The 13,450-nt window shown below is 55.9% G+C and overlaps 1 protein-coding gene across 2 annotated transcripts; it reads left to right on the forward strand.

Moving 5' to 3' along the window:
* UBE2J2 (ubiquitin conjugating enzyme E2 J2) lies at nt 1-13,367 on the forward strand. Of its 2 annotated transcripts, none has more exons than XM_018060550.1 (7): nt 1-186; nt 4,767-4,897; nt 7,344-7,384; nt 10,688-10,790; nt 10,870-11,008; nt 11,290-11,370; nt 11,979-13,367. In XM_018060550.1, exons 2-7 carry the CDS (start codon nt 4,767-4,769, stop codon nt 12,261-12,263), a joined length of 780 nt encoding a protein of 259 aa, XP_017916039.1. In that variant the 5' UTR covers nt 1-186; the 3' UTR covers nt 12,264-13,367. The 2 variants fall into 2 exon arrangements, with proteins under 2 accessions (XP_017916039.1, XP_005690849.1); XM_005690792.3 differs by lacking the exon at nt 1-186 and adding an exon at nt 4,065-4,546.

The following is a 13,450-nucleotide window of genomic DNA, read 5'->3' on the forward strand; positions in this document are numbered from 1 at the left end:
ATCTTGGAAGCTGAGGCGGCAGCAAAAGCGGTGGCGGCGGCGGCGGCGGTAGCGGCTGCGGTCGGGTGGGCTCGCTCCCGGCGCGGTGCAGCTCTGCGGCGCGGGCCCCACTCTCCGCTCCCTGCTCCGGCCTCGACCACGGCGAGCCTGAGCGCGGCGGCGGCCCACGCGCGGCGACGGGGAGAGGTGAGCGTGCGCCGCGGGCCTCCGCCGGGGCCTCTTCCTCGCGTCCGCCCCGCCGGAGCCGGCCCGAGCGGGGAGCGCGGGGCCTCCGCACGGCCCGTCGCCGGGTCCGCCCTCGCGGGGCCTGGCCCGGAGCTTCTGTGCGCGGAACCCGAGGTCGGTTAGAGCGGGGCGCCCGGGGCTCCGGGCCGGGTCGTCCCCCCTCCGGCCAACTTGGGGATTCGGGTGGCCACACGGCTGACGTCCCATGGAAAGGCTCCCGTTAGTGGCACACTTGCGGGCGCCGCCAGGACCAGCCGGCGTAGAGCTTGGTTTGTAAACGTATCTTGGGAATCGGTGTCGGGGTGGGCTGGCTGCCGTTGAGCCCGCCGCCGCCGCCGCCGCCGCCGCCGCTTCATCTCGATCAGTTAGGACCCCAGACCGCCTCTTAAGTCCCCCGAGCCGTGAACATCTGGGGTGGAAACAAAATTCGGGCGGTCAGACTGGGAAGCTCCATGCTGGGTGGCTGGAGAGGGCCCTGGGCCGGCTTCTCGCCTATGCCTGCCTGCTCTCCCCGTCTGCCAGTTACCTGCCCCGATCCACCCCTGGTCAGGTGTACGCTTCTCGCCCCCTTCCCAGTTAACACCACTTATCTGGACTATGTTTAGTTCACATCCATCCTCAAACTCACGCCGGGCCCAGCCTGAAAATGCTTAGAGAGGTCCCCGGGCAGCCCCCGGGGAGTTAATGAGGGCTTGAGAGTTCTCTGGGCAGTGGTCAGGGCTCTGTTATCTCTGGGTGAGGGGCCCTCGGTGTAACTTTAGGGTCTTGCTTACTTGAAAAGCCCAGCCTCTCTGCAAGTACTGTTGGATGCCAGTGCCTAGAGCTAGCACTCTGTCATCTGCACACCTTAGCCGAGCCGACCTCTGTGCAGGTGCGGGAGTGGCACGTGCGGTGGCCCCCGTCAGCTGCGGGCCTCCATCCAGACTGTGAAGCAATCCCACTGGTGAAGGGAGAGACTTCCGTGGGAGTCCTGGGCACGGGGGTGTCACGTGCGCTCTGGTGGGTCAGACCAAGGTCTCTGGGCGGAGAGAAAGGAGCCAGAGGAGCCGGGCGGGCAGTGCTGGATGAGGGGCGAGTGTGTCCACGTGGTACTGAAGGGACTCTTGCCGGGATGTTGGTTCAGGCTACTGGCCTTCAGGCTGTCTGCCCTGAAATTTTGTATGTGGACTGTGCTTCTTGTTTTGTTTTTGAATGTCTCCTGTGACACTTGTCCTCTGTCTGTGGGGACTTGGCCTGAAGGGACCTTGAGATGCACTTTGGGGTCTGTGGAGGCACCCGATATGCACCCTGTGTGCTTGGGGAAGACGGAGAAACTGACTCACCTGTCATCCGGAGGGCCCTGAGGGCACTGCTCTGAGCGAGGCCGAGAGAACCCTTTCCTTTAATAAACGGAGCAGTTGAATTGTAAGTGGGCTTCTAAAGATTATGACTTCGAAAGCAAAAGGGAGAGGAAAGTTCATTTGTGAGGAGCCAGGCAGAATCTATTTTGTTTTGTGTGGCTGTCCTCTAACTTTCGTGAAGCATTGAAGTCGGCCACTTAATTGAGTTCAAGCACAAGTGTGTTTGAATTATCCGGTGAATTGGTATGTGTGTGGCAGAATGTCAGACTTAAGGTGCACAGTTAAAGGAAACAAGTCCTGGGTGATGGTCTTGCTTTTGACTTGTCATGGTGTTTGTTACTAGATGTTGTGCATGGCGAACCACCTTGGCCCCCTTGCCGTCTCTGGCTGGAGCTTAGGGGTGGTGCCAGGGGAGCACTCCCCTCTCAGGCTAGACCCTAACCACCCGCAGTGGGCACCCCAGCCAGCAGTGTCTGCTGGGGCCTGGTGGCACCTGTGCGATATGCAGCTGGGTGGCAGGAAGGCCAGCAAAGGGCAGAATGTGGAGGCACTTGACCAGGGGAGTCAGGCACTGGGCTGGGCAGGGGTGTGCCCACGTGGTTGGGGCTCTGAGGAGGGGTTGGCTCAGGCTGTGGGAGTGTTGGGGCCTGTGGGAGTCCGAATCAGGGGATAGAGGGCGGCCTGGGGCTGAGGACTTGGCAGGTGGCAGAGGGGTTGACATATATTTGTTCAGTTCTGGGTGAGTCCTGAAGGGTGTGATCTGAACTGTGTGATGAGAAGGGTCAGTTGACTTCAGTGAACAGGATGGACTGAAATGGGGGGAAACTGGAAGCCAGAGGCTGGTCGGACGTCTCGTGATAGCTGATGGGCAGTGTAGTGGGCCCTGCATCGGGGGTGTGTGGTGGGATGGAGAGAGTGGGAGCATATGGGTATCTAAGGTTTAGAGACCCCAGAGCAGGAAGCAAGGCTGGGCATGTGGAGGGACTACTGCTGCACCCTGGGGGTGCAGAGTGAGACAGCAAGCCCTGGTCGTCATCTGGCTGGGTGGGTGCTCTGAGGCGGATCCCATGGGCACAGGGCAGGAGTCCATAGCCTCTAATGAGGCACCGTGGGCAGAGACTGATGGGAGGAAAGGTGCAAGTGAGGTGAGGAGGGTCCGGCCTGGTGCAGGGAGCAGTGCCAAGTGGCTGGCTGGGAGGTCTGCGTGGAGGTTTGGCTGCTAATATCCTGTGCTGTGGTGGGACTGGTTGGGAACACAGGTTGGGCAGAGTGATTCCTCACTTGCTGCCCTGTCTAGTCAGCCTCCCCCCTCTTCTTTCCATCCTGTGCTGCATACGCTGTGTGTCCTCCATCTCCACCGTGTTTTACACCAGTGGCTTTCTTGCTTTATTTTTAGCAGCAAAACTTTTTTGCTTATGCACCTAATTTCCATCTATGAGATGTTCTAGTTTGTTAAGTAGATGGAGCTGGAGCTGTTCTGGTACCCCTGAGAGTGGGGAGCCCGTCTTCCACTTCCCCATCCCGCCCTCCTACCTCTGGAGCAGAGCTGAGGTGTCCCAGGTCCCCTGATCCAGGCCAGGTCTCTTCTCTTGAATGATGGCTGCTCCCTGCCTCCCATCCTAGCCTTCAGTACTGTCCTGTGCCGTCCTGTCCCTCTTGTACCATCTTGTCTGTCCTAGTCTGTCCCAGTCATCCTCTGCTGGGCCTCCAGAGTGCCCTTTCTAATGCACCGGGGCATCCGCGGGTCCCCTCCATGGGAACCAAAAGAGGCTCCTCTGGTGGTCCCAGAGTGACCATAGGTCTGCATCCCTGTGGCCTGTAACCTGAGATGATAACAGGTCCCTTCCCGCTTAGACAAGGAGGGCTGGGTGGCCACAATCCCCTCCCAGGGGACCAGGGTTAGCCGCAGGTTCCCCGCCTGGAGTGGGGAACACACACACGAACCAGGGTGGCTGCCCATTGCTCCCCTGGGGACCAAGGGTTGCGAGTGCCTTTCCACGGCGGCTGTCACAAGGGGTGATGACCAAGTCCCTCCTACAGGAACCAGAGGAGGCCACAAGTGGACTCCCAAGGGGATCAGGTTGACCTGATGTCCACTCCTGTGGGTACCACCACAAGGGACTTCTGATATCTTTTGAAAATGGGACATCTTGCAATATTCAGCCACCATTCCCACAGCTGCCTGAGCTAAGAAGACGTTGCCCCCTTGGGAGGTATTGAGATAGACTAAGGCATAATTTAAGTCTGAATTTGGCAATAAGGAGTTCATGATCTGAGCCACAGTCAGCTCCTGGTCTTGTTTTTGTTGACTGTATAGAGCTCCATTTTTGGCTGCAAAGAATATAATCAATCTGATTTCGGTGTTGACCATCTGGTGATGGCCATGTGTAGTCTTCTCTTGTGTTACTGGAAGAGGGTATTTGCTATGACCAGTGCATTTTCTTGGCAAAACTCTATTAGTCTTTGCCCTGCTTCATTCCGCATTCCAAGGCCAAATTTGCCTGTTACTCCAGGTGTTTCTTGACTTCCTACTTTTGCATTAAACTTTGTGGGGTGCCGCCTGACGGCCTGGCCTCGAGTCCCTGGTCGGCCTCGTCAGCTGCCATTCACAGTGCTTCGGCTCCTGCTGTGGCCCAGTGTTGTGCCCTGGACACAGCACACTTCCTTACCTTTGCCTGTCCAGCTGCTCCTGCTTCCTCTTCTGTCCTGGATGTGTGTCTGGGTCTCTCCGGGGTCCCCCCTCTCTCTCCAGTCCCAGAAAGAGGCTCTTCCTCTATTCCCTTGTTCTCCCACCCACCTGTGGCCAGTGGTAAACGTGCTGGAAAATGTTTAACAAGGAGTTCTGGGAGGGGCATGGCACCCAGTGCAGTGCTGGGGGAGACATGCACATGGCTGGTGGTTGGGGCTGGCTTTAGCTCGCCTCCACTCAAGACCGGCGAATTCAAGGGCTCTCTCCCTCTGAAGCTTCTTCAAGGACACAGGTGAGTCTGCAGGGTCTCTCTTAACCTTTGTATCTGACGAAAGTCACATTGGCGAAGGACCTGCTGGGACAGGCGGGAAAGGAGACTCTGCAAGGCTCATGAGTGTCTGAGAGGGTGGGCAAGTTGGAGCGGCCCAGGGGCCTTGATTCCGGGTGGCAGAGGTGTGGGCAATGGGGGTTGCCTTGCTCTGTCCCGTGTCAGTGTAGACTTGTCTCCACAGATGAGCAGCAACAGCGGTAAGAGAGCACCGACAACAGCGACCCAGCGCCTGAAGCAGGACTATCTCCGGATTAAGAAAGACCCTGTGCCTTACATCTGTGCCGAGCCCCTCCCTTCCAACATCCTTGAGTGGTAAGGCTCTGCCGCCTCCTTCCCTGCACCACCTGCCACCTGGCTTCTCCCTGATGGGCTTAGGCCAGAGGGGCCTAGCGTGGGAAGGGGGTTCCTGTACGCTTGTCAGGCATGAGTGGACCGTGAAGCCTGCAGATCCTCTCTGGTTGTCTTCACAATGGATAGCAACCCAGGATGTGGCAGGCTGTCTTTGAGCTCTGCACGCGGGCCAGAGAGAGGATCCTTCCTAAAGGTGACTTTGGGGCCTGCAGACTCACGCCTGTTGGAGAAGCTCCTTGTCTTGACTCTCCTTCTCTGCTCTTTGCTTCTTGATGCTGTGAGGTGGCCTGTCCTACGTTGGCAAGTTTGTGATGGGGGATGATGGGTCCTGAACCCCGCTCTGTGCCTGTGGACGTGCGTTTCATGGGAACTTGCCACGCCACAGAAGTGCTGCCCTTATCAGGTGTGCTGGTGATTTTGTGAGAAACAGTGTAGGGCTGAAACATTAAGGAGCATTTTCTCTGTTTGGAGGGTATTTAATATTTTATGTTTTGATCTTAAATACTGTAAAAAAATTTTTAGATCTAGAAGAAAGAGATCTGAGTTAAAGAAAAGTCTTTTCCAGATTGGACGGTGTTCAAGGATTTTGGATCCACATTCCTTGGCTTGCAGAGAAGGGTGAGCGCTGGCAGGTGGGCAGAAGGTCTCAGGGAGTCCAGCCTTGGTGTATAGGGGAGACATCAGTGTCACAACTCGCCCTGCCCTCAGGATGTAGCTAGCAAATGGACAGACGGGCTCTGTGGCAGTCTAGAGGACATCCTGGTCGTGCCGGGGCCCCTCCTGAGTGGGGGTCAGGTCCCAGGTCTACTGTTAACCAGGAAGGCCCACTGCAGAGGAAGAGGCGCGAGGCAGCGTCCGTCGGAGGCCAGGCATAGGCTCCCCTCCTCGCCACGAGCTGCGACAAGCTGTATGCTGGCGGGTTGTCCTTAGGGAAGCTCCTTTGGAGCTGAGCACCAGAGACTTCGAGGGGAGTGGGTCACAGGAACCTCTGCCTGGAGCCCCCAGTATTCCAGACTCCCAGAAGGACAGCAGGCTTCCTTTCAGCACTGACCACATTTTTGCCCAAACAGTCGAGGTGCCGTTAAAGTTATGAGACCCCCTGGCATCCAGTTCCAGACACCGGCTGAGGACGGCCATGTTGGGCCTGCTGTGTGGGCTCTTCCCAGCCAGGGTGTCTGTCCCCACCACTGGAGAAGAGAGTAGTCTTCTGGAGAGGTCTGTACTCTAGGCCTTCCTCACTCTGCTGCCCTGGGGCTGTCAGGCACTCTCAGAGCACTGCTTTCCCGGCCCTTCCTGATGTCCTCAGATTGGACACACAGATTGGGAGCAGTGACAGATTAAGGCCACGTTCCGCAATTTAAGGCCACCTTTCCCAGTTTGTTCCTGGTCTGCTGACATAGGATGATGGTATCTTTTGGCTCTGACCTGTCAGCCAGTAAAGAGCAGAGGTTGTCAGTGTCCTGGTGGGAAGTAGTGTTTGGAGAGGTGATACTCGTGTGTGCACAGTTGTGTCTCGTCTTGTGTTTTTGGTTAGTTCTGTATTCTTCTTTGTGCTTTTCTGTTTTCTTTGAAAATTTATAAGTTCAGGGCTTCTTTGGTGGTCCAGTGGTTAGGACTCAGCTCTCACTGCCAAAGGCCTTGATTCCATCCCTGGTCAGGGAACTAAGATCCTATCAACCACACAGAGCAGCCAAAAAAAAAAAAAAATCGAGCAGTTCCAATGCTTCTTGCCATAGAGATGAAGTGTTGTTTATTTGTGTGGAGAGCAGAGTCCATGGGGCTGTGGCCCTCTGTGTGAGGCCTTTGGTGACCACCACGAACTGTCCCTGTCCCTCCTGCTGGAAGATAGCTGCTCTCGAGGTCACGTCTGAGTCTTCCAGGGTTGCAGGGCCAGGGCACAGTCTCTGCGGGTCTCCAGCTATTCCTGGTGAGCTACTGCATGATATTTGGGCACACTGAAAAGCATCAGATTTCAAGTACATCTCAACTATAAATTGTGAATTTTTGTTTTTTTGTTTGTTTTTTTCCTCCACACTGCATGACATGTGCGATCTTAGTTCCCTAACCAGGGATTGAAACCTGCACCCCCTACATTGGAAGTGCCGAGTCTTAACCTCTGGACCTCCAGGGAAGTCCTGTGAAGTGAATTTTTAAATTGTCAGTTGATGTTAATGGTCAAAGAGGGTTAGCTTTTTGCGTACTGTGTTGTGGATTCAGAGGCACTTGGCAGAAAACTTGGAGGGCACGGCCTCTCTGATCCTGTTGGAGAGGCAGGGAGCTGTGTAGCTGGTCAAGTTTAGTCACCTGCTGAATGTCTATGAGTGTATTAGTTTCGGGTGGGCCCTAAAAACCCCAGCCTTGGAGTGATGCCATCCCCAAAGCCAACTCATTTTCTCTCCTCCCTCAGGCACTATGTGGTCCGAGGCCCTGAGATGACTCCCTATGAAGGTAAGTCTTTGCTCTGAGTTAGATGAACAAGAGGCAGTCTCTGTGTCCCAAAGAGACCTTACCCGAGAAACTCCGTCCGTTTGTCAGTAATGCTCTTTCTGGTTTGGATGTGCGGGAGGTAGACTGCGCACATTTGGAGCTTGTTCTGGTTTCCTCCAAGTCCTAGAGATGTTTGCTCAGGGTTTGGTTTTGCTGATATGTCTCCAGCTTCAGGTTCAGTCCCTGGGTTGGGAAGATCCCCTGGAGAAAGGAAAGGATACGCACTCCAGTATTGTGGCCTGGAGAATTCCATGGACTGTGTGGTCCATGGGGTTGCAAAGAGTCAGACACGACTGAGCGACTTTCACTTCACTTCACTTCACCTCTCTGTCTTCAGGGACTGCTAAACTATCAAGTTTGCTCAGCCTCCTATCTCAGTGGAGTCAGACCTGGGAGAACAGACGGGGAAGAGGAAGACCAGAGTGTGTGTAGTTGAGGGAAAGGAAGTCATTTCCCGAGTGCTCGCTCTGTGCGGTGTCCGCTGAGCTCCAGAGCGGCGCATTGTGTTGGTGGGGCACAAAACGTGGGGGCCCGCAGGGCTTGCCAAGGGCGGATGCTGCCACCCAGTGGCCTCCGGTGTTTGTGAATAGACCTTGGAGCTGTCAGTCAGTCTCCAGGTGAAGCCAGAGCCCAGGGGAGAACTGTGGCCAGACAGGCCACTCTCTAGGCCTGGGTCCTGACTTTTGGTGGCTGGAGCAGCCCGCTTGCTTCTTCCTGCCATGGGGTTCTGTGTGCGATTTCCCTAGAGGGTTTGTGCTGCTGGGAGGAAGGGTGGGGTGACCCACAAGCCACTCATGAGCCTTATGGGTAGGCTGGCAGAAATGTCACTAGCCTCATGGGACTCTGCTGGCTTGGGAATCCCCTGTCCTGAAGAAATAGTGTAGAAGGCACTTGGGTGGCATGTCATTTTTGCCACAGGGTATCAGGGTTGGTGATGGCTTTGCTTGGGGTTCCAGACCACAGGACAGAAGATGGGCTGCAGGACAGCCTGTGTGGATCGTACTTACCAAATACATGCTGTGTTTTTAACAAACTTGAAGAGACACTAAGAACGAGCAGTGTTCTTTCGCAAGTAGGGTTATGCCTGGTTTTAAAGGTTTTTTATTTTTTGTGGATTTAGTGTTTTCCATATAAGAGGGGTGAGGGGCTGGACTGCAGGAACCTCGCCATCCCCCAGCCTCTCTGACTGATGATAACAGTCTCTTCTTCCCCAGCCCAGCCCCGTGACTCTGCTCGCCTGGGTCTGGTCTGCTCTCCTGTGTGTCCTGCTGTTCCTGGTCCTCGGGCTGGGACAGTCCACCTCCTTGGGAGGGTTCCTTCAGAGACCAGGGCTTTTTCTGCTGCCCACCTTGCCACTACCCTCCCCCCCCCCACTTCCCCTTAGCACTTGTTGCTGTGCCCCTCCTGATGCCCACAGTGCCACCCTCCAATGACTGCTCCATCAGGGTCTCCCAGGGACCCTCAGCTGCCGCACCTGGTGGACGGCTCTTGGGCCTCAGTGCCTGGGCCTGTGTGGATTCTGATGCGTAGACTCTGGCTCCCTCCTCTTTGCTCCTCTGACTTGTGGGTGTTCTGACCCTTCCCTCGCAGTCTCCTTAGCCACTCTCCCACGTCCACATCTGTCTGGCTCCATGTCGGCTGCCCGCTGACCCCATCTTTGCTCTGAGCTCTGTCAGTGCTGCTCCAGGCCTGCGAGGCTCACAGTTCAAGTGGGCTTCCTGACACACGAGTGTTGATTTGTGTCTAGAGGTTTTATTTTATTCCTTTAAAACCCTAGGAGAGTGTTCTATAGACGCACACAGGCTTATTCTAAAAATTGGTTCTAAAACTTACATGAAAAGTGAGGGACTTAGAGAAGCTAAAATGGTTTTTTAAAATCATAAAGTGGAAGCAGTCGCTGTGCCTGGTTCTGAGACTCGTGGTGGTGTCGCGTTGACTGGACGGTGTGCTGGCCCTGGAGGGAGGTGCGGTTCAGCTCCCCGACAGTGGGTCGGGGGCAGCACTGCCGTGGCTCCCGGTGTGCTTCTCCTAGGCCTCCCTCCTCTGGAGCCAGGCGCTCTCAGTGGTGTCTGTCCTAGGGCTTGGCCGGGACATTTGGAATGAAGCCAGAGGAGAGACCCCTCCCTCCCGCTGCCCCCCACCCCCACCCCCAGCCTCTTACACCCTCAGATGCACTACCCCCCAGGCCTATGACAGATGCTCTGCGGTGGAGAGCGGGCATCTGGGTGCCAGGGGAACTGCAGGCCCTGCTCGTGGCTCTGCCTCAGCCCCTCAGTGTGTGTGACTGCATGCGGAGGCCTTCCTGCCGGGGACCAGCGGCTGCAGGTGCTGCTGACGGTCCTCTCTGGATTGGCTAGGCAGGTTGGCCGCCCTGCGCACACCCCGCACCGCCCCTCCACTAAGTGGCCTCCACTAATGTGTGTGGGTGCTCCTGCTCCTCTGAGCCGAGCCCCTGTTTCCATCTCCTGCGCTTTTTCCAGTTTGGCTTTTGTCAGTGCTTGTGGTGCAGGCGTGCTCCAGCGTCGTCTCTAGAGTTAATCCCTCACTGGCTGGCTTGTCTGCATGCAGAGGTGGCCTCAGGTGGCACTTGCCCGTCACTGCCACCCCCACCCTTACTCTTCTGCCTCCATCACTCCTTCACCATGGGAGACTGCCCCAGGCAGTCAGAGAGTTGGGCAGAGACCTGTGGGGCTGGAGGCCAGCAGGGAGCCCCAGTGGAAAGATGGCAGCTCTGTCAAGCCTCATTGTACATGCACACACTTACACAGACACGTGCATGTCGCTGGAAGTCCTGTCAAGTAACGTTCTTCTGCCTTGCCAGTCTGGGTGGGCCTGAGGTTCTCCAGAGGAGGGAGCAGCTCACAGGGCTTGGGGGCGATAGGGGTCAGCGTTGCATTGTTTACTCATTTTTAGTGGGGGAATGATAGCGATTCACCTGTTGCTGGGTGTGGTTTGGTGGAGAATGGGAGGCAAGACGTGCAGGAATGAGGGGACCAGAATATGGGGGTAGGGCCGGTGAGGAGTCTATGCAGATTCTGTCTTGATGCTCTGCTATCGGGAAGAGAGGTGTGCAATGAGGGAAGAGGGGCTTGTGGTCGGCATGGGGTGAGGTGGGTGGTAAGGCCTCTCTAGGTTGGTGGTGTGAGCTGCAGTGAGATGGCCAGCATGACGTGTGCATTCCAGGGCTTGTAGGCAGGAGCCTGAAGGCTGTGAGGGCTGCGCCTACTGTGGCGATGACAAGGCTGCTTCTCTCTTCTGTTGCAGGTGGCTATTATCACGGAAAACTAATTTTTCCCAGAGAATTTCCTTTTAAACCTCCTAGTATTTATATGATAACTCCCAATGGAAGATTTAAGTGCAATACAAGGTAAGGTGTCCCTGTGCGCTTGGATGCGGGACTGGAGTCCTGAGGAACCTGTGCCCCATTGACTGGGTCCCTTTTTCAGGCTGTGTCTTTCTATCACGGATTTCCACCCAGACACGTGGAACCCGGCCTGGTCCGTCTCCACCATCCTGACGGGGCTCCTGAGCTTTATGGTGGAGAAGGGCCCCACCCTGGGCAGCATCGAGACATCGGACTTCACGGTGAGCTTGGGGATGGTGAGGAGGATGCTTGGTCTCCTCAGCCCAGTTAGGACAGGGACTCCTCCGTTATCAGTTGGCGTCAGGTCTAAGATCAGTTGATGATAAAGAAAGGTAAACGGCCTTTGGAGACCCCATGTCAGTCTTTCCTGAGGAGCACGCCTGTGGGCTGCTTTCCACAACACGAAGACACCAGTCGTTCAGCTGTCACTTAGTCTGTTTCTGGAACATGAAGGAACTGAAAGTAGCCATCAGGCTGACATTTTCCTTCTTTTTCTTCCTAGAAAAGACAACTGGCTGCACAAAGTTTAGTGTTTAATTTAAAAGACAAAGTGTTTTGTGAATTATTTCCTGAAGTTGTGGAGGTAAGAAAGTGAAAGTGTGCCATCGGTTTTGCTTTCCCCAAGTCAGGAACACTTTGATTCTGTTTTTCCCAAGAGAATGTATACCTGTGTGTTCTTGTGCTACAAACATGGAGAGGGAAACTGAAGTGCAGACAGGCAGGTGCTGCAGACCTGCCCCTCTCCTCGGGGCACCTCGGGGCTGGAGGGTGAGTCGGAGATGGGGGCAGGTCAGGGAAAGGGTGGTGGGCCTGCTGAGGTCGCGGGTGGCCAGGAGTGAGGCGCGGGCATACTCCCTGGTCTTGGTGCTGGAGCAGAGAATGTGGCTGTGAGCAGGGGAGGCTGGGCCTCATGGAGGCTGGGGCCCTGGTGGGTCAGAGCAGATCGGACCTGGCTCAGTCCCAGTCCCTGAGGCACAGGCATGGTGGTTCTGACTGTTCCCACAGGCCCTTGCGTCTGTTACATAGGATTAGCAGCAGCTCAGCCTTCACGGGCAGTTGTTAGGATGGAATGTGTGTAGCCGGTGACCACTGCCCCTGCGGGGTCTCCGTGGTATACCACAGCCCCCTCCTAGGCCCTGAAGGAGCTGGCTTGTTTAAACCAACCCTTGTTTCCTGCTGTTTTTCTCTTAGGAAATTAAGCAAAAACAGAAAGCACAAGACGAACTCAGTAGCAGACCCCAGGCTCTCCCCTTACCGGACGTGGTTCCAGACGGGGAGACGCACCATGGCCAGCACGGGCTCCCGCTCCTCAATGGGCACGCGCCGGGGGCCGGGCCGCACCTGGCGGGGCTCCAGCAGGCCAACCGGCACCATGGACTCCTGGGCGGGGCCCTGGCGAACTTGTTTGTTATAGTTGGGTTTGCAGCCTTCGCCTACACGGTCAAATACGTGCTGAGGAGCATAGCGCAGGAGTGAGCTGCCACCACGACCAGCAGAGGGGTCGGACACACAGGATGCTGGGCCCGAGCTCGACGCGGGCTGGCTGGACGTGCCACTGAGCACGCGGGCCTGGCTGACTCCTGGGGTTAGCTTTTTAAAAACCTTTAAAAGGAAAACAAGAACCAAAGTGTGTAGTTTGGATTTGGAGGAAACGTGAGATCCCCAGCCCCCATGCTCGCCCTGGGATCTGGCAGGGGCTGAGGGGCTCCATGTCCACGAGGAGGCCTCACGCTTTGGTTTTATAGCTTATCTCCCATATTGTCTTTTGGACCTGTTTTAGTAACCTGTTTTTCATTTTATTAGATTTGGTCACTTAAAAATATAAAACTCGATGCCTATCCAACACTCTGCGTGCGTTCTTAGTGCAGAACTCTGACCCGGCAGGCAGGGCCGGGGCCTGGCAGGTGGCCAAGGGTGGGTCGGGGGTGTGGGCCCTGTCTGGCCTTAGTGTTTAAGACATGCTTTTGTTCACTAGAAACGAGCAGGTTTCTCTTGGGGGAGCACACGGGCTCTTGTGCTGAAGTTGAAAATCTGCTTTCTCACTGAGGCTGAGCTGTGTGTGTTGCCTGGTCACACTGCCCGCTTCCCTTCACACCTGCAGCCTTCCCTGTGCTGCGCTGGTGGCAGGAGGAAACCCTCAGCGGCTCCCTGGGTCCCACCTGCTCCACAGCCTCCGCATTTGTGGTCCAGACCTTTGTTTGCCCTGGAGACAGGCTCCCAAAGATCCTTTCACAGCAGATCCGAGGCTGGCTGTCTGGGAAGGAGGGATGGACGGCTGAGTTCAGGGGCAGGGCTGGTGGGCGCCCTCTCAGGCTTGGGATCTGTGACTCCCTGGTAGGCCAATGTCTTCCTCCTCTGTGTCTCTGCTTAATGACGTCGCCTGCACAGTGTTTAGTGTTTGGAAGGTGCTGTGCCTGGGGGCTACCAGACAGCAGCTGGTGACTTCACTGCGTGCAGGCAGGCATTGATGCATCTTTAGCATTCTTTGTATTTTGATCAACTTAAAATTGCTTTTTGATTTACCACTTCTGTGTATTTGACCCACTCCTGTGAAAAAAATCCTTTTGTCTTTGTTCCTAAGTTTTGTGCTCTTGGTGTCTGTGAACCGCAAGTCCATCTCCACCCAGTGCTGAGGTAGCCTGTGGGGCCAGAGCTGCCGCATG

Source organism: Capra hircus, chromosome 16 (genome assembly GCF_001704415.2).
Source record: "Capra hircus breed San Clemente chromosome 16, ASM170441v1, whole genome shotgun sequence".
In the NCBI taxonomy this organism is placed as follows: Eukaryota; Metazoa; Chordata; class Mammalia; order Artiodactyla; family Bovidae; genus Capra; species Capra hircus.

Excerpts from the sequence above, each read along its gene's own strand:
- UBE2J2 (XM_018060550.1), top strand. The coding sequence starts at position 4,767 with ATGAGCAGCAACAGCGGTAAGAGAGCACCGACAACAGCGACCCAGCGC. Across the intron at positions 11,009-11,289 it reads TCGAGACATCGGACTTCACG|AAAAGACAACTGGCTGCACA; the intron begins GTGAGCTTGGGG and ends TTTTCTTCCTAG. Across the intron at positions 11,371-11,978 it reads TATTTCCTGAAGTTGTGGAG|GAAATTAAGCAAAAACAGAA; the intron begins GTAAGAAAGTGA and ends TTTTTCTCTTAG.